General features: G+C 32.2%; 1 protein-coding gene across 1 annotated transcript; it reads right to left on the reverse strand.

The window, feature by feature from the left end:
* Positions 1–902: 902 nt before the first annotated feature.
* On the reverse strand, positions 903–27,437 carry LOC120487944 (histamine H3 receptor). The gene is made up of 3 exons (XM_089133455.1): positions 26,854–27,437; positions 23,406–23,572; positions 903–3,574 (listed from the first exon to the last, which is right to left on the reverse strand). The coding sequence occupies exons 1-3, from the start codon at positions 27,077–27,079 to the stop codon at positions 2,696–2,698; spliced, it is 1,272 nt and encodes a 423-aa protein (XP_088989581.1). The 5' UTR covers positions 27,080–27,437; the 3' UTR covers positions 903–2,695.
* Positions 27,438–27,669: the final 232 nt, after the last annotated feature.

Raw genomic sequence — 27,669 nt, forward strand, 5'->3', positions numbered from 1 at the left:
CGTCATATACGAGTTTATTGATTTTCATCTTATAAAAATGATGAGAATTAAGAGACTTGAGAAAAATACCAAGGAAAATTTGCAATAAATCAACATAATTCACATTTTCAAGCAAATTCACCCTTTAAAATGCATTCCAACTGATCAATATCAATAACTTAATACACATTTCACAAAACTTCCATTAAAAAAACATATTACTTTCAATCTTGTCCATTGCCGGTGATATAGATGTGGCAGTGAAGCACCTGTATCTAGTAGAGGGAAAACACCATGTATTTCTTCTTGAGTTGTAATGCGTCTCGCATACATCAGCTCTTACAAAAGCCAATAAACGATGGCGATATGTGCAAAAAAAGTCACAAGCTACATTACTTTTCACCACAGATGTCCCAAACATGCAACTTACATTAGCTAATAAGAGTCAAACAACTCCATTCCTGCAGTGTTACTTCAAGATAAGAGATGATCGCATAACAGCTTTCTTCACTATTCGTTTACGTCTTTTATGGAAGTTTCATCGAAGAAGAAGAATTAAACATGCTACTCCACCAAATAATGACATGGATTTCCATTGTCGAATTGCTTGGGCGTTTAAAAATGTTTTTGATTTCATCCTTCAGTATTCAGCTTGAAAGAGTTAAATCCCTTCTGGTGCTGTCAGATTATCCTTGGCAGGAAGGGCTTTCCTCTTGTGGTCTTTATATTGTGTGTGTTTTTGTCTCGTTTCCAGTCCAAATGTCTAAAAATTCTTAAATCAAGACGCATTTACTAGGCGAGTAAAATCCTATATGGTTTCATGGGGGGATGATGGGTCAAAAATATCTGCTAAAGGGGAAAGAAAAATAATCTTTATTGACCATTGGCAGAATATTTTTCTTGTTTTAAGCAAAAAAACCCAGAAAACAAGACATAATATCTTATAAACAGCGTTCACCAGTGGCGGGAAACACTGTCGAACTTATTATGTTTACTCACTTTCCTGAGGAAGTTAGTATCAGACTAATCTGCAGAGATTTAACGCAAATACTCACGAGTCATCATGATATATTAAATGGAGACTGGCTCCTTTGGGTTATTTCAATGAAACCTGGTATTATATTTGCTAGAGTTAGTTTGGTTAAGAGTCAAGAGGCTCTTAACAGATCTTGGTTAGTCATTGTTTTGTCATTTTATTTATGTAATTTTAATTTATGTAATTTATTTTTTGATTGTGCTTTATAAATAAAATGAATCAAAATGAAATTAATCGGGCGCACTTGAACACTACACGACTAATAACGACACGCTTGTTCATTTGCACTGAAGAGAACAGAACAGAAAAGACATTGTTCCTTGTCCTGTATTATTGATCTGTCCATCTAACACACATTATTGAGGATCAAAGAGGATGACAGGATTTTGTTTGAGTAAGAAATGAATGCATGAAATCCAAATTATGGATTCTGAATGGCCGGTAACTTAATGTAGTAGCCAAATTGGCTGGTGAGTAAACAAAAAGTTGGAGCATTTCTTAACCATTGGAGCATTTCTGGGGGTTAAAATGCACTATTCAAACTTAAATGGTTGTAATTTAACAATGCTTTGGAATATATACTCAAGTTTGGTCTTGTTTTAAAGAAAACACTCAGCAGATTATTGCTGTAGTGAAAACACTTCAAAATTGAAAGTATGAAAAAGTTTAAATTTACAGTAAATCAAATACACTGTTCTATATATTTTTTTATTTTATATAAAATATATATTTTACAAACTATTTTTTACTCTAAAACTTCTATAAAATCAAAGCCATAAATCTTATCAAGTTATGTTCCAAATTTGAAGTTGATATCACAAAATTTGAAGTTCCCATGAGATTTTTTGTTTAGGTGTAGTACCATAAATAGCCACCGGGTGCCATTGAATTTAGTTGCATACATTCTGCCTTAACAAATTAATACATTTCTGTCCAAATATCAATTCTGTCACAAAATTTGCAACCTTGAGACTCAGACCTTTCTGACAATATCAGTTTTGTCAAGATTAGAAAAGGTTTTGATCATAAATTCTGAAATATAATGATGCCCAAAAGGGGAGGAGCCTGATAAAATAAGTACCGTTTCTATGGTAACGCAACGTTCAATTACAAAACAGTTTTCACAGGATGAATTCTAAGCTTTCAAATGATACCTAATTTATGATAACTACTAAAATATGTGATATAATAAAAAAATAATATTATATTTTAGAGGATAATAAATATAAATATCATCATTTTTAGAGAATATAATATTATACTATAATTTTTTTATTGAAAAATACTAGATTATATGTTTTATTGTGAACTTTTAGCATAAAAACAGAAGTTTCAATGATTTAAAAGTGGGTGTGTCGACTTTTAGTGACAAAGGTCAAATCTCCTGTTATGATGCAGATTTTTTGAGGTGCACTCTTGTCATAAATTAATCAATTACTCTTCCTACATAATTTGTAACACAAAACAGGGGTAGAATATCTATTTAGAAGTCTTGGACCTTTCCAACGATATATAATTTGTCATGATTAGATTAGGATTTAATAGAAATATAGGCGTCCCAGTACCGGGACGGTGAGTAATCGATTCTTGATGTAAGAATTTTTGGATATTTGGACTGCAAACGACACAAAAACACTGAGTAAAAAAACAGTAACAGTGCATGTTACAGTCAGACTATCTTTAGCAAGAAGGGCTTTCCTTGTGTGGTCGAACAGACTGACGTTTAGGGCACAAAATCTTAGCGAAGGCCCGGCGAAAGCTACTATGGCAAAGTGGGTACAGAAAAGGGTTAATGGCCGAGTTTAGCCAAAGAAGCCAAAAAGTGACTTCGTACCAATGATGTCCCACACAAGTGCCACTGCAAGCGGCCCGTATGATCATGAGGAGGGTGTACGGTGCCCAACACACCCCAAAAACACACACTATAACTGCTAAAGACTTGGCAATCTTCTTATCTCTGGAGAGACGCGCTTGTCCTGCGCTTCTGGAAGGTGCACATGCGTTCGAAGCGTCTTGCGCTCGTATGATCCGCGTTCGTACCCAACGACTAAACAATCCTCGTTTCTGAACAGTGGCTTTCATTGTTAAAGACACGGAGTGTGTGCTACTTGGATCCCCGCTTGATGACGGCGAAACGTCGTCGTCGTCGTTCCGGATAGCGGCGGAAATGGCCGCCGGTTCGCTTGACGAAACCTTACGCGTTTTAACGAAGAACACAGAAGAGCTTTGTCCGTCTATGACTCTCCAACCGTCCTCTTTCTCGACCTCGATGTTCGCCATGCGAGTCCGGTTCCTCCGCTGGATGTTGAGATAAATGCTAAAGTTGAAGAAGGCCACGGATATGAAAGGAGAGAAGAACTCGAATGTTGACGCGGAGAGAAGAAAGTACCAGGTGCAGTAAAACTCGGCGAAACATTCGTCTTCGGGAACGATGCTTTCTCCGACCAGAAGCTCCCAGAATATAATCGCCGGGCCGTAGAGGAGGAACGCTGAAACCCAGACCGCTAACATCTTGAGGACCGCCAGACGAGTGACGCCCTGCTGGGCTCGATACCTCACCTGAGGGATAACACACGTACACCGTCAAAACGACATTCATTCAGACACCTTTTCTCACATTATCACAGTTGGTTAATGATAACATTTCAATAAAATAAAATTTTTATAAAAAATATATATAATTATTATTAAAAATAATTTAATAAAATATATATATTTTTTAATTTAAAATAAATAAATATTTTTTTTTTAATATTATTTATTTATTAAATCTAGTATTTAAAGATAAATGAATAAATAAAAAACTACCCCCAAAAAGTGCATTAAAAATAGAAAAAATAGCATTAAAATGAAATAAAAATAGGCTTTCTGGACAAAAACATAATAATAATTTTAGGGGTGTTACAAAGTGCGAGGGAAGGATGAGGGTTTAAGTCCTTTAAATCTAGTAATTTAAAGATAAATGAATAAATAAAAAACTACCCCCAAAAAGTGCATTAAAAATAGAAAAAAATGAAATAAAAATAGGCTTTCTGGACAAAAACATAATAATAATTTTAGGGGTGTTACAAAGTGCGAGGGAAGGATGAGGGTTTAAGTCCTTTAAAGATAGTAATTTAAAGATAAATGAATAAATAAAAAACTACCCCCAAAAAGTGCATTAAAAATAGAAAAAAAATAGTATTAAAATGAAATAAAAATAGGCTTTCTGGACAAAAACATAATAATAATTTTAGGGGTGTTACAAAGTGTGAGGGAAGGATGAGGGTTTAAGTCCTTTAAAGATAGTAATTTAAAGATAAATGAATAAATAAAAAACTACCCCCAAAAAGTGCATTAAAAATAGAAAAAAAATGAAATAAAAATAGGCTTTCTGGACAAAAACATAATAATAATTTTAGGGGTGTTACAAAGTGCGAGGGAAGGATGAGGGTTTAAGTCCTTTAACCTGTTAACTGTCACCCCCCCTTTTTTGAATAGACATGAAAACGCACATTTCGAACTTAAATGGTTGTAATTCAAGAATGCTTTGGAATATAGACATATGATTGGTCTTGTTTTAAAGAAGACATTTGGCAGATTTTTGTAGAAGTGAAATAAATTAAGAAAGTGAAACAGAAAAAAAGTTATAGAGGTTTGAGTTTATGGAAATGTACAATGCAAAAATATTAATTATTCATATTTTACATAAAATATATATTTTCAAAACCTGGGCTACTCTAAAACGGCAGAAAAATCAAAGCCAAAAATCTGAACAAGTTGTGTTTCAAATTTTAGGTTGATATCTCAAAAAATGAGCTTTCAGTAAGATTTTGTTTGAGCGCAGTACCAAACTTTTTCACTAGGGCACAATCAGACTCCATTACTGCCCATATAAGGGCGCCTGCATTTCCATTCGTGTTTTGAGTGATATGAACCATTATTTTCACAATTTTCATACAATTTCTGAAGTAGAGATCCTATTCAGAAGTAGTATGGGAAGTTTGGCAGATTTTGATATGAATTGAACCTCTAAGAAACACATACAAAGAACACGCATGTAAGTCATAGCTAGCTGCCACGTCACAAATGGTGAATTTATTATTTTTTTCTCTGATATTTCAAACTTTTCAGACCTTTTTTTTCCAAAATAATTGAATGGATTCTATCTTTTGAACTTTTGGCATGAAAACAAACTGAGGTATCTACCATTTTTTTCATGATTTTTCATGTTTACTGCTATTTTAAAATAAAGGTCTGAACACGCCTTATGAGTATGAAAATATTCTTGTTTTATATTGATAAATTATGGCTCCTCTGTAATATATTTTGAAAATCAGTCACCAAATATGGAAACTAGAGATTGTAAGCTTTCAAATGATATATAGTTTGTCAATATTATTTAAGGTATTTACTAAGATATTATTGTTTTAAAAATATAGTGGCAAACGTCCCACCTGTGGGACGGTGACAGTTAAGTGGTTAAAGATAGTAATTTAAAGATAAATGAATAAATAAAAAACTACCCCCAAAAAGTGCATTAAAAATAGTATTAAAATGAAATAAAAATAGGCTTTCTGGACAAAAACATAATAATAATTTTAGGGGTGTTACAAAGTGCGAGGGAAGGATGAGGGTTTAAGTCCTTTAAAGATAGTAATTTAAAGATAAATGAATAAATAAAAAACTACCCCCAAAAAGTGCATTAAAAATAGTATTAAAATGAAATAAAAATAGGCTTTCTGGACAAAAACATAATAATAATTTTAGGGGTGTTACAAAGTGCGAGGGAAGGATGAGGGTTTAAGTCCTTTAAAGATAGTAATTTAAAGATAAATGAATAAATAAAAAACTACCCCCAAAAAGTGCATTAAAAATAGTATTAAAATGAAATAAAAATAGGCTTTCTGGACAAAAACATAATAATAATTTTAGGGGTGTTACAAAGTGCGAGGGAAGGATGAGGGTTTAAGTCCTTTAAATCTAGTAATTTAAAGATAAATGAATAAATAAAAAACTACCCCCAAAAAGTGCATTAAAAATAGAAAAAAAATAGTATTAAAATAAAATAAAAATAGGCTTTCTGGACAAAAACAGAATAATAATTTTAGGGGTGTAACAAAGTGCGAGGGAAGGAAGAGGGTTTAAGTCCTTTAAAGATAGTAATTTAAAGATAAATTAATAAATAAAAAACTACCCCCAAAAAGTGCATTAAAATAGAAAAAAAATAGTATTAAAATGAAATAAAAATAGGCTTTCTGGACAAAAACATAATAATAATTTTAGGGGTGTTACAAAGTGCGAGGGAAGGATGAGGGTTTAAGTCCTTTAAAGATAGTAATTTAAAGATACATGAATAAATAAAAAACTACCCCCAAAAAGTGCATTAAAAAAAATAGTATTAAAGTGAAATAAAAATAGGCTTTCTGGACAAAAACATAATAATAATTTTAGGGGTGTTACAAAGTGCGAGGGAAGGATGAGGGTTTAAGTCCTTTAAAGATAGTAATTTAAAGATACATGAATAAATAAAAAACTACCCCCAAAAATTGCATTAAAAATAGAAAAAAATAGTATTAAAATGAAATAAAAATAGGCTTTCTGGACAAAAACATAATAATAATTTTAGGGGTGTTACAAAGTGCGAGGGAAGGATGAGGGTTTAAGTCCTTTAAAGATAGTAATTTAAAGATAAATGAATAAATAAAAAACTTCCCCCCCAAAAAGTGCATTAAAAATAGAAAAAAATAGTATTAAAATGAAATAAAAATAGGCTTTCTGGACAAAAACATAATAATAATTTTAGGGGTGTTACAAAGTGCGAGGGAAGGATGAGGGTTTAAGTCCTTTAAAGATAGTAATTTAAAGATAAATGAATAAATAAAAAACTACCCCCAAAAAGTGCATTAAAAATAGAAAAAAAATAGTATTAAAATGAAATAAAAATAGGCTTTCTGGACAAAAACATAATAATAATTTTAGGGGTGTTACAAAGTGCGAGGGAAGGATGAGGGTTTAAGTCCTTTAAAGATAGTAATTTAAAGATAAATGAATAAATAAAAAACTACACCCAAAAAGTGCATTAAAAATAGAAAAAAAATAGTATTAAAATGAAATAAAAATAGGCTTTCTGGACAAAAACATAATAATAATTTTAGGGGTGTTACAAAGTGCGAGGGAAGGATGAGGGTTTAAGTCCTTTAAAGATAGAAATTTAAAGATAAATGTATAAATAAAAAACTACCCCCAAAAAGTGCATTAAAATAGAAAAAAAATAGTATTAAAATGAAATAAAAATAGGCTTTCTGGACAAAAACATAATAATAATTTTAGGGGTGTTACAAAGTGCGAGGGAAGGATGAGGGTTTAAGTCCTTTAAATCTAGTAATTTAAAGATAAATGAATAAATAAAAAACTTCCCCCCCAAAAAGTGCATTAAAAATAGAAAAAAATAGTATTAAAATGAAATAAAAATAGGCTTTCTGGACAAAAACATAATAATAATTTTAGGGGTGTTACAAAGTGCGAGGGAAGGATGAGGGTTTAAGTCCTTTAAAGATAGTAATTTAAAGATAAATGAATAAATAAAAAACTACCCCCAAAAATTGCATTAAAAAAAAATAGTATTAAAGTGAAATAAAAATAGGCTTTCTGGACAAAAACATAATAATAATTTTAGGGGTGTTACAAAGTGCGAGGGAAGGATGAGGGTTTAAGTCCTTTAAAGATAGTAATTTAAAGATAAATGAATAAATAAAAAACTACCCCCAAAAAGTGCATTAAAAATAGAAAAAAAATAGTATTAAAATGAAATAAAAATAGGCTTTCTGGACAAAAACATAATAATAATTTTAGGGGTGTTACAAAGTGCGAGGGAAGGATGAGGGTTTAAGTCCTTTAAAGATAGTAATTTAAAGATAAATGAATAAATAAAAAACTACACCCAAAAAGTGCATTAAAAATAGAAAAAAAATAGTATTAAAATGAAATAAAAATAGGCTTTCTGGACAAAAACATAATAATAATTTTAGGGGTGTTACAAAGTGCGAGGGAAGGATGAGGGTTTAAGTCCTTTAAAGATAGAAATTTAAAGATAAATGTATAAATAAAAAACTACCCCCAAAAAGTGCATTAAAATAGAAAAAAAATAGTATTAAAATGAAATAAAAATAGGCTTTCTGGACAAAAACATAATAATAATTTTAGGGGTGTTACTAAGTGCGAGGGAAGGATGAGGGTTTAAGTCCTTTAAAGATAGTAATTTAAAGATAAATGAATAAATAAAAAACTACCCCCAAAAAGTGCATTAAAAATAGAAAAAAATAGTATTAAAATGAAATAAAAATAGGCTTTCTGGACAAAAACATAATAATAATTTTAGGGGTGTTACAAAGTGCGAGGGAAGGATGAGGGTTTAAGTCCTTTAAAGATAGTAATTTAAAGATAAATGAATAAATAAAAAACTACACCCAAAAAGTGCATTAAAAATAGAAAAAAAATAGTATTAAAATGAAATAAAAATAGGCTTTCTGGACAAAAACATAATAATAATTTTAGGGGTGTTACAAAGTGCGAGGGAAGGATGAGGGTTTAAATCCTTTAAAGATAGTAATTTAAAGATAAATGAATAAATAAAAACTACCCCCAAAAAGTGCATTAATAATAGAAAAAAATAGTATTAAAATGAAATAAAAATAGACTTTCTGGACAAAAACATAATAATAATTTTAGGGGTGTTACAAAGTGCGAGGGAAGGATGAGGGTTTAAGTCCTTTAAAGATAGTAATTTAAAGATAAATGAATAAATAAAAAACTACCCCCAAAAAGTGCATTAAAAATAGTATTAAAATGAAATAAAAATAGGCTTTCTGGACAAAAACATAATAATAATTTTAGGGGTGTTACAAAGTGCGAGGGATCGATGAGGGTTTAAATCCTTTAAAGATAGTAATTTAAAGATAAATGAATAAATAAAAAATTACCCCCAAAAAGTACATTAAAAATAGTATTAAAATGAAATAAAAATAGGCTTTCTGGACAAAAACATAATAATAATTTTAGGGGTGTTACAAAGTGCGAGGGAAGGATGAGGGTTTAAGTCCCATAATAAAATAGCCATAGAACAGTCATAAATTGGCATGGGAGAAATCCCTGGCAGCGATCACACTCGATAACATCCATCCACGGTGTGACTGCCTCTTCTTCTTCATGATTTATTCAATTCACAGCCTAGAAGTCTGAGCGCAGCGGGGGAAGAACGAGTCTAGTCTATCTGGGCCCTGCAGAACTGCTGGCTTGCACTGCCGGATAATGATCAGGACTAATGCAGCTGTTGTAAGTTAATCAGTGTGTCTGGATTATATTAGGAGAATGTGAAATTACAAGTGATTAAATCACTTTGAGCCGCGAATACTTTTTTTTTTGTCGTGTTCACATTATGTGTCTGAAGCAAAAAACTTCCTGCAAAGCTGCTTCGAAACTATTTATATCGTGAAAAATGGTGTACAGATCAATGAGTTGACAAATATATAATTCAAAACCTGACGAGCTGTCGACTGCATTCATAAAAGAGAAGTCAAAAATGACTTTTTAAAGCCTGACATGTAAAATTATGGCCTGAAAAATCAATAAATAAATAAAAATGGAACTGTTTACTGAACCTTTAGACAAAATCTTCAATAAAATTGTCAAATATCATATTTGATCGGGCTTTTATGGCTCATATGATATAGGGAGATATGCAGCTGACACTAGACGAGGAGAAAAACGCCCACGTTTTATTCAGACGCCAAAACTGAGCAAAAATTATGCATTTTAATGCAGATGCTGATGTTTATATGCATGGGCCAAAAGTGATGCAATTCTGAAGCTTGTGATGTAGATCAATGAGACATTTATAAATGCATATAATATCAATAATGTCTCGGTAAGATGATATTTAAACACTTAGTCTTTAACACATATAATACAATGCCTATTTGATACTCACATGTGAACACTTTACAATAAGGTTCATTAGTCAACTGCGTTAGTTAGCATGAACTAATACTAATAATGAGCTGCACTTCTACAGCATTTATTAATCTTTGTTAATTTTAAATTCAACATTTTCCAATACTTTATACTTGTTCACATTAGTTAATGCACTGTGAACTAACAGTGAACAACGGTATTTTTATTAACTAATATTAACAAATACAATAACATGTATTGCTTATGGATAGTTCGTATTAGTTAACACAATAACTAATGTTGACTAAAATCATGACTTACCACATGATTTTTATATAATCAAGTAAACCGAGGTTGCATCGGTCTGGTAATTGTTCATCTTGAAATATTACCAACAAAATACGTTATTCTTACATTTACTTTATAAAGACACGTAAAGCATGAACTAAAGGACTACATTTGTACATTTACACTAAAAGACTTTTAGTTAATTAATAAAAAAATGTCTAAACTATCAATCAGGTGACGGAAGGATCAGATCGTGTTTTGATTATGTCATATTTATATAATCAAGTAAACCATATAGCAACACGCAATTTCATGAGATCAGTCTGCATATAGGCTGTATATGCTGTGTATAATTATTTAGCATACTGTATAAATTCACACATATGCATGTATATATTTAAGAAATATTTGCATGTATATTCTATTTATATATTATATTTAGGGCTGTGCAAAAATTAATCGCGATTAATCGCATCCAAAATAAAGTCTGTTTACATAATATATTTGTGTGTGCTGTATATAATAATTTTGTATATATAAATACCTATGCATGCATGTATATATTTAAGAATTATTTGCACTTAAATTCTGTGTGTATATATATATATATATATATATAATATAAATATTTTATATATGAATAACACATTTTTCTTAAATATATACATGCATGTGTGTGTATTTATATACACAAAATAATTATACACAGCACACACAAATATATTATGTAAACACAGACTTTTATTTTGGATTCGATTAATCGCAATTAATTTTTGCACAGCCCTAATATAAATGCATAATCTATATTATATAAATATTTTATATATGAATAACACATTTTCTTAAATATATACATGCATGTGTGTGTATTTATATACACAAAATAATTATACACAGTACACACATATTATGTAAAAACAAACTTTTATTTTTGATGCGATTAATCGCAATTAATTTTTCCACAGCCCTAATTATATTTAATTTAAACATATTTTTTTAAATATATACATGCATGTGTGTGTGTGTGTGTGTGTATGTATATATATATATATATATGAAGAGTTCAGATGCAAAAGCCTCTAAATGCCATTTGAAATTTTCTTCTTTAATGATGATTTTTATCAAACTTATATATTTAAGTTCAGTAATTTCACTTAAATAACAATTAATAGGTAATTATCATTGCCATTTAAGTGAAATTACTGAACTTAAATATACAAGTTTGATAAAAATCATCATTAAAGAAGAAAATTTCAAATGGCATTTAGAGGCTTTTGCATCTGAACTCTTCATATGTGTGTATATATATATATATACTAAATAATTATACACAGTACACACACATATATTATGTAAACACAAACTTTTATTTTTGATGCGATTAATCGTTGCCCAGTCCTAGGCTGTATATCTTCCGGCATATGCAACGGACGAGCATAATTTCCTCCAGTGATGGACAGTGTGTCAATAAGTGTGTCTTCACCCTACAGCACCTCGCTCTCCGGAGTCCCGCCTGAAACACTTTTCATTTCAGTCATTTAAAAATCACAATTGGAAAGATGACAACCAGAGAAAGGAATCAGCTATTCATAAAAGACAGGATTCCTCAAGGGTGTCGTGTTATGAACCAGATCTAAAATTACTGCAAATAATCCCTGTGTTTAGGGAGTGAGGAGCACGAGCACCACATGACAAACATCACAGATGTTTCACACCTTCTATTGCCCTTAAACTGCATTTTGGGGCATCAGAGATGGCAAATACGTTTTGTTGACATAATGAAGTTATGAAATGCCACCCCAGCAAGCAATCTAGGTGAGATGGTCCTCACTGCAGAACAAGAAATCCATCTTACATATACCTATACCTACCCATCTCCACCCATTGACCCCTAAACCATTTAACTGTCACCGTCCTACAGGTGGGACGCTTGCCATTATATTTTTAAAACAATAATATCTTAGAAAAGACCTTAAGTAATTTTGACAAACTATATATCATTTGAAAGCTTACAATCTCTAGTTTCCATATTTGCTGACTGATTTTCAAAATAATTTACACAGGAGCCGTAATTTATCAATTTGCAACAAGAATATTTTCATACTCAAAGCGTGTTCAGACCTTTATTTTGAAATAGCAATTAACATGAAAAAAAGTTAGAAACCTCAGTCTGATTTCATGCCAAGAGTTCAAAAGATAGCATCCGTTCAATTATTTTGGAAAAAAAAGGTCTGAAAATGTTTTAAATATTACGAAGAAAAAAAAAATAGATTCACCATTTGTGTCATGGCAATAAGCTATAACGCGCATGCGTGTGCTTTGTATGTGATTCCTAGAGGTTGAATTCATATCAAAATCTGCTAAACTTCCCATACTACTTCTGAATAGGATCTCTACTTCATAAATTGTGTGAAAATTGTGAAAATAATGGTTCAGATCACTCAAAACACATATGGAAATGGAGGCGCCCTTATATGGGCAGTAATGGAGTCTGATTGTGCCCTAGTGGAAGCGTTCAGTACTGCGCCCAAACAAAATCTCACTGAAAGCTCATTTTTTGAGATATCAACCTAAAATTTGAAACGAAACTTGTTCAGATTTTTGGCTTTGATTTTTCTGCAGTTTTAGAGTCGCCCAGGTTTTGAAAATATATATTTTAGATAAAATATGAATTTTTACATTGTACATTTCTATAAACTCAAACTTCTATAACTTTCTTCTGTTTCACTTTCTTAATTTATTTCACTTCGAGAAAAATCTGCCAAATGTCTTCTTAAAAACGAGACCAATCTTACGTCTATATTCCAAAGCATTCTTGAATTACAACCATTTAAGATTGAAATAAGCATTTCCAAGTCTATTCAAAAAAAGGGGGGTGACAGTTAAGAGGTTAACCCTCTAAAACTTACCCAAAATCTCCACTGACATGGTTTTAAAATAGGATTTATTGAACACACACTTTTAGAGATATCATCCTCAGATTTTGAAATTAAGCATGGCCACAATTGTGGCTACACTTTAGTTTAACCCTCCTGTTACCCTCAAATCTGATAACACTTTTTACCCTCTGGGGTCAATTTGACCCCAGTAATTTAAACCTCCACAATATGTTTATTTTTTTTACAAAGGTTTGTCTCAGTTAATTTATGTCTTTGTTGACTACTTAAGTAACGTTTTAAGTTGACATCCACCCCACCTAACCCCTTATACATCCAGAATACCCATTGCACGACTATGGACAAATTTACAAATCAACATAAAATCTTACTGATTTGACCTAAAATTGGAAAAGTATAAATACATCTGGTGTTTTATTTGTTTTATAATATTTCTAAGTACAGATTTATGTAATCTATGACATTTGGAAAGAAAAACTATTTATTTTATCAAGGATAGTAACACGAGTTATGTTTGGGGTCAATCTCACAAAAATGATGTTTTCTCCTCCCCAATACACAGGAAAGTATTATTAGTTATCTTGAGAATTATGTCACATGTCATGTGATCTACTAGTAGTTCTCGCAATACTACAGATATGGTTATGTTTGGTTAGAGCCCAAAAAAAGAGGGACGTTTTTTGAAAATGATATTGAATATGTAAAAATACATATATAAATTCAAATTATAACATGTTATAATGACCTCAATATAACAACCAAAACAAATGTGTGTGAAATTTTAATGTTTCTTCTGTTTTATTATACATCTAAAAGAGCCTGGGGTCAAATTGAACACCGATGTAACAAAATTTGTACAGGACTTTGAAAAAATATTAGCAGGTTAATTTTATGTTTACACAGTTGTCCCCATTAAATTAGGAAAAGTCATTAAATTTGAAGCAAAAAATAAAATAAAATTGTGTTTTTACAGACGTTAAACATTGAATGGGGTCAAATTAACCCCAAGGATAATAGGAGGGTTAAGTCGTGGTTATAAGTTGCAACCCTACATTCACATAGTATTTTAATACATTTAATAAATATATTATTAATATTTGTTGTTTTTCTTTTTCCGTTTGAGCTTATATATCTCAATATTACTAACGTAATGAACTTGAAACTCTCAAGGGTCGGCTTTCTAAATATATGTGTGACCTATGAGCAGAAAGCTTTTTATTTTGGGTAGGTCATGAATTCATCACTTGACAAAATTGGGGCTGACAATGAGAGCTGAATACCAAATTTATTTGCAAATTGCAATGTATTATGTATGAAGCCACGGAATACACTCTTTAGATGTCGTCGCATATTAAAAGTTACTCCAGATATTCAGTCAAAAGCAGCTAAATTACCTTTCAGCACGTCTAGTGTGTTATTATAGCGCATATCTACGCCTTAATGTTTTTTAACTATTCTGATACTGTATTTCTATGCGCAAAATCAATATTTGCGTTACATAATACTGCTCGGGAACGTGAAAAGGGCTTGAGACGAGGGCTGGGAACTGTGTGTTTTCTTCAGTCCTTCACAGAAGGGCTTCAACGGTTCAATTGTGAATGTGAAGAGAGGTTATTTAAGGGACCTCGAGAACCCAAATTCAACATCGTTTTGCTGTGCGCAATGGAGATAAACGCACACATTGAATGAAAAAAATATTGAACTTCCTTCCCCTTCCGTCCTTTTATGATTCCATGAGAAGAGCTGATGTGCTTCAGATCAGATACTTTAAACCTCGACGAGCAACTCGCGATATAAACGGGTTAAACGATGGGCAGCTACTCCTTAAAGGGTAACTAAACCCCTGGTCAGAGCCTGACTCCGCCCACTGGCAATATTTGAAAAGGCTGAAAAAGATGGCAGACCCCAGCGGAGATAGAGGCGACGAAATAGATGCTAAAACACTCGTTTTCAATACTCACAATCCCAATTCCTGACTCCCTACAGTGGGTTTGACGACACAAGATGGTTTTTATATTGCCAAGGGCGAGCTGAAACCTGCAAACGTCACGAAGTGCAGAACATCCAATAGGAAAATTCAACTGCAGTAGCCACCGTTCAACCTGAAGAGGGCAGCACTAAGACGCTTTTACACCATATATTGTAGAAATAGAACATTTTGTACACAAATGTCAAAAAAGTTACTCGAATCAATGACTGGTATTAATAAAGATCCATTCTTACAGATCTTTAACTAAAAAAAGTTGGTTAAGTGTTTAGATACTCTTAGACAAACAAATTACATTAAAGGGTTAATTCACCCAAAAATGAAAATGATGTCATTAATGACTCACCCTCATGTCGTCCCAAGCCCACAAGACCTTCGTTCAGAAAACAGTTTAAGATATTTTAGATTTAGTCTGTCCCTCCATTGTAAACGTGTGTACGGTATACTGTCCTTGTCCAGAAAGGTAATAAAGACATCATTACGTCAGCAGCACTGAATGCAGATCCACAACAGAACCGGAAGATAATACAATGCTGAATAAAGTCACAGTTTTTGTTATTTTTGGACCAAAATGTATTTTCGATGCTTCAAAACATTGTAACTAACCCACTGATGTCACATGGGCTACTTTGTAGGGATGGGCAACGATTAATCGCATCCAAAATAAAAGTTTGTGTTTACGTAATATATGCCTGTATAATTATTTTGTATATATAAATACTAACACATGCATGTATATATTTAAGAAAAATGTGTTCTTAATACATCAAATATTTATATTTATACATAATATTATGTATAAATATATATAAAGTATATACATGCAAATATTTCTTAAATATATACAAAATAATATATAATATATTATTTTGTATATATAAATACACACGCATGCATGTATATATTTAAAAAAAATATGTGTTCTTAATATATAAAATATTTATATTATGTATAAATATATGTAAAGTATATACATGCAAATATTTCTTAAATATATACATGCATGTGTGTGTATTTATATATACAAAATAATTATACACGCATATATTACGTAAACACAAACTTTTATTTTGGATGCGATTAATCGCGATTAATCGTTGCCCATCCCTATAATACTTTAATGATGTCTTTATTACCTTTCTGGACAAGGACAGTACACCGTACGCAGTTTGTTCAATGGAGGGACAGAAATCTAAATTATGTTAAACTGTGTTGTGAAGATGAACGAGGTCTGACGGGCTTGGGGCGACGTGAGGGAGAGTCATTAATGACATAAACCCTTTAAAGCAATTAATAATTCAATCAGAGCTGCATTTATCCAGCTCAAAAACAAGTTATTTGAATGAATGGATCTTGATTAGAGTGACTGATAAATGTAGTAAAACACCCAAACGAACTGATTCACTACAACGAGTCAGACTTGCCTTGAGCGAGAGCATTTTGGAGTAACATGTTCCTTCATTAAAGAATAACAACACAGGAACAAACGAGTAAAGCAATATTAACATTCTAGTAACTACGACACTGTTAACAAAATATTGTTGGTTTAACTTAAAAAAATAAGTATCCTGTTTGCCTTAATTTTAAGTTCACTGAAATTAATACAATGAAGGAGATTGATTTAATCACCACACTGTAAAACCTGATGAGTTAGTTCAACTCAAACCGTTTTAAAATCATTTAAGTTTATTAACTCAAACAATTTAAGCATAAGAAAATGTTTGATTTGTTTCCAAGTAACTCGATAACTTGGTTAAATAAAGTTAATAGTACTAATTAGTTACTGTAACTTAAATCTATGAAGTACACAGTAAACCTGAATAAGTTGGCAGAACTCAAATCACTTTTAATAGTATAAACTTAGCTTTAAAAGCTAATCTGCTGACGTAATGCTAACATATGAAACAGTATATGTTATAAGCACTTACAAGCACAGAAGCACTTCCTGTATGAGCGTTATAATATAAAGGGTTAATTTGCTCTCAAATCAAGCTGAATGCACCACTCGTCACCATGATGGTAACTATCCGAAAGCCAACATTAACATAAATTCTTCCAAATTAGCACAACAAAACATTAATCACTACTAAATCTCACACGTAACATTAATTTTACACAAAAAAAACATTATATTGCACTTAATTTTAGCATTTACACTCTCTTTGGAGTGCCATCGGCAAAGCATGCTGGGAAATAGATATCCCAGCAGTTTCAGTTAAACTTAAGTTCGTCTAAATTAAAATAAATAATTTAATCAAACTCAAAACAATGAAACAGTTCAGTTTACTTAAAATATATCAGTTCTGTGAACTTGAAAGAACAAGAAAGTGCTAAATACTCATAAAAATTAATTTGACTGAACTAATTCGTTGAATTTAAGTTTGTCCTACTCAAACCAATTAATTATTTTGACCGTTAGTGCAGAAACTCAAATTATTATGTTATTTGAAATACATAAATAATCTAAGTTGATTTTACAAAAGAAAAAGTGTTGTGATTACAAATCATGAAAATATTTTTGTTACATTGAACTAACAATAAACTCTGATTATTAATATGTGTATATTATATTATATATATGAAGAGTTCAGATGCAAAAGCCTCTAAATGCCATTTGAAATTTTCTTCTTTAATGATGATTTTTATCAAACTTGTATATTTAAGTTCAGTAATTTCACTTAAATGGCAATGATAATTACCTATTAATTGTTATTTAAGTGAAATTACTGAACTTAAATATACAAGTTTGATAAAAATCATCATTAAAGAAGAAAATTTCAAATGGCACTTAGAGGCTTTTGCATCTGAACTCTTCATATAGTATATTATATTATATTAATATTATATTAATTATATAAATGTGATGAATTATTACTATTTTTCATACCACACTGATACTACTCGGGTACATGAATAATGCATAATTTATAATAAAAGGTAACGGAAACCGATAACAATTAATGATTTTTGATTGTGGACGTACAAATATTTACTCATTTATTTTACTCAGATCACCAATTAAACCATAACATAAAGACGGTAGGCAGTTTGCCTGTTTTAGACGTGACTCGTTTTCATCTGAAGCCTCTTTCAGGATGAAAAGGTCAGAAATGGGGGAAATTTTTCGCTGAGCGTGTCTTCTCATGCTTCTCATGTGTTCAAAATACGCCTGAATACAGTCATGCCACTTTAAATATGCAATCAATTATATGCAACGATGCAATGCAGAACTAATGAGCACTTCCTGCACTTTAAACATTCGTTACAAAGCAAACCTAGTGAGCGACCCACGCGGGGAAGCGTTTCAAGGCATTTGCACTTCTGACACACAAAAAACCCTGTTTCATAATTACTGAATTAGTTGAATTATGCGTTTAATTCTCAGACGAATTTCACCGCTAGAATTATGGCCAGCAGTGACAGAAGAAAATGCAAACATCTGTGGGTGTTTTAATGCGTCTGCAGTTTTATTTATCTTGTGCTCTTGCAAAGCTCTTTGACATTAAATGTATTTGTACCACTGCTGTCAAATCAATTCATGACTAATTGCATTTAACATAAAACTTTGTTTATATAATATATGAGTGTGTATATAATATATATGTATAGACACACACACACACTAGGGCTGGGTAATAAATATCGATTTCTCGATGTTAATCGATTCTCATTTTTACGAACCGATATCGATTCTTAAATCTCAAGAATCGATTAGTCATCCTGTTTCATTTGAATGAATGGGACATTATATCGCGGCTGCGCGCATCCAAAAAAATCGCAATAATCTTTGATATGAAACAGAGTCTCGATTTTCAAATTACGTCCATTTTCTTTAGAAATTCAAAAACATAAATAGTGTTTTGTCGCTGTGGCGTGAGATCGCTCTGGAGAAGCAGCAGCGCTGATCTCTCTTCCGGCTTAATAATACCAGTTACAGCGCCAAATAAACATGAATGAGCATCTGAAAGTGTGTTAAAGATAGAGTACAACTTATCCAAATCCGAATCATATCACATCGATTCGCTCAATCAGCGTTTCAACCATGGAAAGACGTCAGTTAAACAGCTTGTAATCAATGTATCGTCATATTTACCTCAGAAAACCCACATAAACTCGTTAGTCAGCTAGAAAAAATAACTCCAGAGAGGAGCATTTTGCTAAATATATACACCATATTACATATGCATTATAATCTTAATGTTCTTCAATATTTAATGCATATTTGAATAAATCTGGCAAGTTTTTGTGACCGCCACCATTTAAATGTTTATATTTCATATAATCTTCTTCTTATAAAAGTGTAATTTAAGTGTTTGTATAGCTACAAAACAGTTCATTATTAGCCTCATATTAGGCTAATGAAGTCTATAGGCTACAACTAGACTCCCATAGTTTACAGCATTAGTTAAGAGATTTGATTCCCTTGAGAAAAATTGCCATTTATTATAACTGATATCCAAAATAATCAATATTGAATCGATTTGCAAGCTTGTGAATCGAAATCGAATCGAATTGTGAAATTTGTGTCAATACCCAGCCCTAACACACACACACATGCATATTATAAAAACAAATTTAGATACGATTAATCGCGATTAATCAGTTTCGACAGCACTATTAATAATAATAATTTTTATTTTATATAGCGCCTTTCGAGGGCTCGAGGACGCTTAATTTGTATATATATAATATATATGAACTAATTTGCATACCTTTTATATTTTAACATCTTTTTCCACTATAACTTGAAAACTACTCATTCTTATTTTGGGGAAAAACTGTATTTAATTTTTTGGTTTATTTCTTTTTTTTTTTGGTTTATTTTTGAACTTGGCATCATTGAATTAGGTAATAATAGGCCTTTTTTTCTTTTGCAAATTAGCGCTGGGTAATTATATGGCCATGAAATGGGCAAATTCTATGGCAGCTTTCCATTTACTCACCCAAAGGATTATTAGGAACACCTGTTCAATTTCTCATTAATGCAATTATCTAATCAACCAATCACATGGCAGTTGCGTAGAATTAATGCAGTTCTAGTATACAGTAAGGCAGTATTAGTATGGAGTTTCTAATAATCCGTTAGGTGAGTGTATACTGTAAAACATTACGAGGTTCGCTTCAGTTTTCAGTTGGGATGTAGACAGCAAACCAGCTCAACAGAATTTTTCATATCCAACTGGTCTTAATGTTGAGTCACTATGAAGCATGAATATAAATTGATGATCCCGATAGTCCGTGACTAACATAGCGAATATTTGCAGTAAATTGCACTGAACAATTCATGATGATCATTCGCTTATTATTCATCTGATTGCAATAACACTGACTTCAGCGTCTTGTGCGTTTCTCAAACAACTCATTCATTTCAAACAAAGGGAAATTTGCAGTGCATTGTCTGAGGCACTTAGCAAAACCGGTCGGTGTGTGTTTGTGTTAAAGAAACTGCAATATTTGAAGAACATACAATTTTGTGTGCAACTCTACGGACAAATAATGGGTTGCAAACACTTTAAATATTGCAATTTTACTTGGTGTCTCAAGTGATGCACTGGAAATTTCCCTTAGTTTGAAATGGGAACACTTTCATTAGTCAACATTAACTGAGCAATACATGTGTTGCAGTATTTATTCATCTTTGTTATATTAGTAAATACAAAATACAGCTGTTGATTGTTTGTTCATGTTGGTTCACAGTGCATTAGCTGATGTTAACAAAAACAACCTTTGATTTTACTAATTTATTATATTAGCTAATATATAAGTTCACAAAACTCACAACTGGATTTTTGTTAAGAAAAAGAGTTTCTGAGGGTATAGGCTCCTTTATGAAAACTTCTTTCATTTCAATGCTAAATTGCTGTTTTTTTTCTCTTGAAGAAAGTATATGCCAAAATGAAAGAGAGCCTCTTTTGTAGCTTGTCAGAGACTAAAAGATTTAAAATATATGGGAAATTACGAACCCCTGTTGCGGTAAAAAGATTTTTTTTTTTTTTTTTGTGTGTATATAGCTTCTGCATTTTTTATGTCTGTTTCTCAAACTTATTTTCAATGATGCAACAGACTAGAAACTGAGTTTAAAAAAAAACTAACGATCAAAAACATCTTTCTTTTTTTAAAACTCCCTGTGAATTCTCCTGGATGATTCAGAAGACAAGTCTTTGACAAGCTACAATCAAGGATTTCTGTTGTTTTTTGACCCGACTGCTGTTTTTCAAAGAGTTTTTTTTTTGGTTAACCCTTATGCTGCATTAGGGACATTTTTGGTCTTTTGCAGTTTAATTTCTTTGACCATTTTGGCTGTTTTAATGCAAATGGTATGAAATTTGGCAAAATTGTGACTTTTTGGATACATGTAAAAAATGTGATCCCATTTTGCAAAATATGTATAACACACACTGTGTAGATCAAATAGTAACACTCAGCACCATAAAGACCAAAAATGGCCCATTGAAACCCATTAAAACGTTGTTTAAATCTGAGGCTGCCAGTAATACATGAAACATGATTTTTGCACAAACATCCTTTCATTTTGAAGCAAAAGCATTATATTTGCATTATATAGTGTATTCCACCAGATGACGTCACTACATATTTATTCCCTATGGGGGGAAATGCACCTTATTTTAGGCAATAGGCAATGTTTAATAGGTGGCCATTTTTGGTCTCTAACGCGCTAAGTGGGATTTTTTGCAAAGTGGGACTGTGATAATCCAAATCTAAAGTTTTCTCTTTGCATTTAGTTTATTGAAAATAATTGAATTTTTGTATGTTTTTCCTCTTATACAAATCGATGGTTTCGCAAACAAAACTGGTAATTAAAGGGTTAAAATCCTGAAATTGAATACATTTTTGGTAGTTATGATGAGGACTGATGCTGGTTAAAAGATTTAACTTGGTAAAAGTGGAAAATAATAATAATACATAATATTTTAGGCAATGTTTAATATGTGGCCATTTTTGGTCCTTAATGCACTCAACGGTGTTAAAAATCTAATGCAGCACAAGGGTTAATTGCATGAAAAACCAAAGGGTTTTAATTTGACCCCAACACAATCGATCTAACCCTAGCCTTTCCAAAAAACATCTATGCCTCAACTTTTGCTCGCTAAATTATAAGAAGAAATAAACAAAAAAAAATGGCTAGGATAACAGTTTAAATTAATTTTCCTTTTTTGGGTAAACTATTTATAGTTATAATATCAACAATGTTTAGCAACATTGAGGTGAATGAACATAAAAAAAAATCATGGAAAGGATTTCCACATGATTAACTTGCTTTTTTTTTCAGCATTATGCAATTATGGTATTCCATTTTCTTGGGTCAACTTAATTCATTAGGGTTGATTCAACTTATTTACTATTATTATGGACACAGCCTAATTTAATAGTGTCAGTGAACTTAAAATCGCTCCCTGTCCCCTGATTTAATTCAGGTATTCAAATTCACATATTCATCCATCCAATGCAATATAATTTATTTTAGTGTCACAAAAATCAATTGCTATAGCCATTTATTATCTACAAATAGCACTTTATAGCATCTTAAATTGATTCATCCACCAAAGCATAAAGCGTGAATGTTGCCGGATCAGTCCACAATGGTAGCTCACTGTAATTTAAATTGTCTAATAATTGCAATGTAATTGATCATTAAACATAATTACGCACCAAGTTTTCCCCTTTTCTTAAAAACACATAAAATAGCACTTAATTTTAACATGTGTTCTCTCTTAATCCAACCATATGCAAAGCATGCTGGGAACTAACAGTTAGTGCAACACAAATCATTCATGTAATCCAACACAAATGGATTAAGTAAACTTAAATCTTACATATATTTAAGCAGATTGAACACAGTCAAATTACAGTAAGTTTGGACAAAAGTGTTGTTTTAATTAAGCACTTTGAACAAGCAGCAAAATTCATTTTTTTTTTTTTGCAATCTGGATCCATGAAATAACTGGCTTAAATCGGGGATTTAACACAGCGGTGTCCTGACTTTTGACCCCTGTATTTTTAGGAAGAACATTGATACATTATTCATTCACAAAGAAAATTGGTGTCCTTAAAGGTTGGATTTTTCCTCATTTTCTTTAATTAGGGCAATAAGATCAATTTTTTATTCCTGTTTTTAGATAAATACTGTATGTATTTATGGTTTTATATAAATGAAGTCAAATTAAAATAATGTCATAAATAAAAACAAATCGTTAACCTAACATCCCACCGTTGGGAATGTGCATAGTTGGCATTAGTAAGCGGGTAGGCTAGTGTTGGTACTCACAGCTCTGGTAACGGACAGGAAGCGATCGTAGCTGATTAAAACGATATTGAAGACCGACGCTGTGCACAACAGGTAGTCCATCACGAGCCACAGCTTACAGAGTCCTCGACCCAGCATCCACCGGCCCGTCAAGATGTAGGGCATGTAGACCGGGATGCAAAACGCCCCTGCAAAGAGACACGGTTTACTGTATGTCATTAATAACCACACGCTTCTCCTGGATGGGATCTAATAGTGCACCAAATCAATGGATGGTGTCGTGAATGAGTCTCTTCACAAAATGACAGATCAACCCGAGCCATCATCCAGTACTCTTTTCTGTACCTGGAAGCATCGAGAGAAAGCTTTCTCACAAAGCAGGACTATCGTTCTGTCAAATATGCAGAGCTTTATTCGGCTGGTTGGCATTTGAGAAGAGAAAAGCAGCGCTCGGTTGGACTCTAAACGACATGGGCTTGTTTTCAGGAAGAGTTGCGTTCAAAAAATCGTTTTTTTTTTTGTTTTTCAAGGGACTTTAAACTAAGCCTCGAGCACTATACACCGTCAAACCAACATTTATTCAGACACCTCTACTCACATTATCATAGTTTATTCACTATAGAAAATGGTAATGAAACATGTCAAGAACTCAGTGGATATTGGACTGGTTTTGTCCGTCCTTCGGTTGGACTCTCACACATCTGTTGAACTACACAATTAGATAATACCAGTTTAGCTCAACCAGTGACCCAAGCAATGCTTCATGTTGTTCAGTGTGTGTGTGTAAAGATGTATAAACGTTACGATGTATAATCCAACCGTTAAAGGATTTTGAAGGCCGATACGAATATTTTTAAAATCCGATATATCGGCCGATTTAAAAAAAAAAATTGTTTTTTCAACAAAACATTAACAGATTTACGTAGCATTAGTTATTTGTAGTTATTTATGAGTTTTAACTAAAATAATATATTTATAATCCAACCGTTAAAGGATTTTGAAGGCCGATACCGATACGAATATTTTTAAAATCCGATATATCGGACGATTTTTTAAAAAAAATGTTTTTATTTTTTCAACAAAACATTAACAGATTTCCGTAACATTGGTTATTTGTAGTTATTTATGAGTTTTAACTAAAATAATATATTTATAATCCAACCGTTAAAGGATTTTGAAGGCCGATATCGATACGAATATTTTTAAAATCCGATATATCGGTCGATTTAAAAAAAAAATTGTTTTTTCAACAAAACATTAACAGATTTCCGTAACATTAGTTATTTGTAGTTATTTATGAGTTTTAACTAAAATAATATATTTATAATCCAACCGTTAAAGGATTTTGAAGGCCGATACCGATACCAATATTTTTAAAATCCGATATATCGGACGATTTTTTTTTACATTTTTAAAAAAAAATTTCAACAAAACATTAACAGATTTCCGTAACATTAGTTATTTGTAGTTATTTATGAGTTTTAACTAAAATAATATATTTATAATCCAACTGTTAAAGGATTTTGAACGCCGATACCGATACAAATATTTTTAAAATCCAATACATCAGCCGATTTTTTTTTTTTTTTTTTAACATTTTTCAACAAAACATTAACATATTTCCGTAACATTAGTTATTTGTAGTTATTTATGAGTTGTAACTAAAATAATATGATAATGCATTTTAAAAAGAAACTTGTTTCTTTTATTATCACAACAGAACAGACTCATGATAGCATTAGCTAGCTTTGTGGTTCGCTAGTCTATGATGAGCCATAATGAAGCAATGGATTGTCATAATCCAAATTGTAAAACATATATTTTCAATATAACAGGCCAAGGAGAGATGATACGTCTCATTGCTAGAACTGTCACGCGCTATTAAAGAAATACTTCAGTCACATTGTCAAAAGTTAAAAGGACAGTCAGTCAACGACACTGTAACGTAACGTAACTATTACTAGCTAATTCCGCTTCAATCTCGGCTTATTTAAAACTGGACATGATAGTGAAGTTTGTCATGCTTATTTGAGTTTAGAGAACTGATGGGGGATGATCTTTTAATGTATGTCTCGTGACCAACTCAACGAGTGTTGCCGACAGGAACGGTGTAGAGCGCCCTCTGGTGGAAAAACTATACAACTCCAACACTCATGACATGGTTCAAGCGTGTTTCGTCCATTTTTATTTTATTTTTGAAATATTCATTTATCGGCCATTATAACTGCCGATACCGATAGTTTGGAAAATGCCTAATATCGGCCTTCTGATAAATCGGTCTGGCTCTAAAAGAAACCCCCACAATGCTAACTAGATCCAAACTTCTCAATGGTTCACGCATTTTTGTCGTTTAGGTTTACGTTCTTGCGATGCTTTCTTAGGTTTACAGACACTTTTTCAGGACTTTCCTACATTCAGAGATCTCACTTACCAATCGACATCTTTATTATCTTTCAAAATCTAAAAAAAGGTAAAGAGATTAATGAAAATAAAACGAATCAAACAAAATGGTTCGAATAAAGCGAAAACAAAGGAGACAAATGTGTATTTCACACAATATTTACTTGGAAATTTACAAACAAAAAGAAAACAGAATGTGTTTTTATGTAGACCGGTTATCAGACCTGCTGTCTTGTGTTCCTGTCCGGAAGTAATCTTGTTTTCTTGAGAGTGGTCTAATCACTCTTTTAGCGTTCAGGACGAGAGAAATGTGGTTTAGTTAAAATTCACTCAGAATCCATTTCCTACAAATCGATGATGTGGTTTAGCACTGATCAGGGTTATAAATGGACATGCGCTCTTCCAATGACAATTCATCATTTAACATCCTGATGCGTAATGACTTGCACCATAACTACAATAATATGTCGATCGACCATTGAATTAAAACTTTGGCTGATTAACAGTGTTCAGGACACTGAGGATTGAAAACTAAACTAATAATACCCCAAAATTATTCATACAGTGACTACCAGTTGAACGCACATCTTTACACACACTGAACAACATGAAGCATTGCTTGGTCACTGGTTGAGCTAAACTGGTCTAATTGTGTAGTTAAATTTACCATCTGACAGATATTCAACATAATTCATGTGTGAGAGTCCAAAACCAGTCCAAGATCCACTGAGATCTGCTCATATTTTATCACCCGAATCACAAGTATAGATTAGATCGATCAAACAGATGCACTGGGCATGCAAACACTGATGCACAATGATCTTTCATAAAGCAGCAAATCAGATATGCACAAAATTTCATCAATGAAATGTTAGTTTTGCACAATATTTACTCAAAATTTAAGTTTTATCCATATAACGTCAAGTCAACATCACACATTATCAGAGTTTATTCGCTATAGTTTAGAAAATGGTAATCAAACATGTCATTATTTATTATTATTATTATTTTATATTCACATGCACAATAGCAATGCAAAAAACAAGAATTTGAAGAATTAAATGCATACCAACAAGGAAATCCGAGATAGCCAAATTAAGGAAGAAGTAATTGCACTGATTTCTGAGGCTCTTGTCCACGATGAAAGCGAGAATAACCAACGCGTTCCCGCCGACCACCACGACCACCAGTATCGTCATCAGGATCGCCAGGATAACCATCGTGATCCCGGGGAAAGGAACCGCATCCGCGCTCACGGTCGAGTTGGAGCTGGAAGAGTTGAAACAGGTCACCATCGTCAGATCGAGGACATGTGGAGAGCCAGCAACAGGTCTGAAGTCATCATGTGAACCCGAGGACTCATCCCTTAACTTCGTCAGAAAAAAACATTCCCATTGGAGTCTCCAAACGCCTCATCTTCGACGATTCGCGTGAAACGACTCTTTCCAGTGGGAAACTCCCGGAAGATGTGAAGTCGAGTCTGTGTGTTCACTGAGACTGAGTTTCTGCTGCTACATCATCACATTCCCAACCGAACTGCGCGTTCCCGTCAGCCGCGCACACCGTTGCGCACTCGCGCTTCCCTCCCGCGCCGCGCGCATATAAACGAGATGTCAACTTTGCAACTTTACTTTGTGTGTGAGGATCTGATTGAAGTATTATATCAACAATTGCATACATTGTGCATCTGTACGACTCGAGTACAAAGACTATTGATTTATTATTTTTATATAATCACGCAATGTACTGTATTACGATTATGACAAAATTCAAACTTTTTACAATCACAAACTTCACAATTTACATTTAACGATGTTTTGAATAGCTTTATAACGTTGTTTGAAGCGACTGAATGCCATTATTATATAAAAATAAGCTAGCTAAA

Source organism: Pimephales promelas, chromosome 2 (genome assembly GCF_988280905.1).
Source record: "Pimephales promelas chromosome 2, fPimPro1.hap1.1, whole genome shotgun sequence".
Lineage (NCBI taxonomy): Eukaryota > Metazoa > Chordata > Actinopteri > Cypriniformes > Leuciscidae > Pimephales > Pimephales promelas.

Coding starts and splice junctions, on each gene's coding strand:
- LOC120487944 (XM_089133455.1), bottom strand. CDS start 27,079: ATGGTGACCTGTTTCAACTCTTCCAGCTCCAACTCGACCGTGAGCGCG. Junction 23,573..26,853: donor TATCTCGGATTTCCTTGTTG/GTATGCATTTAA, acceptor GTCTCTTTGCAG/GGGCGTTTTGCATCCCGGTC. Junction 3,575..23,405: donor TCCTGTCCGTTACCAGAGCT/GTGAGTACCAAC, acceptor GTTATCCCTCAG/GTGAGGTATCGAGCCCAGCA.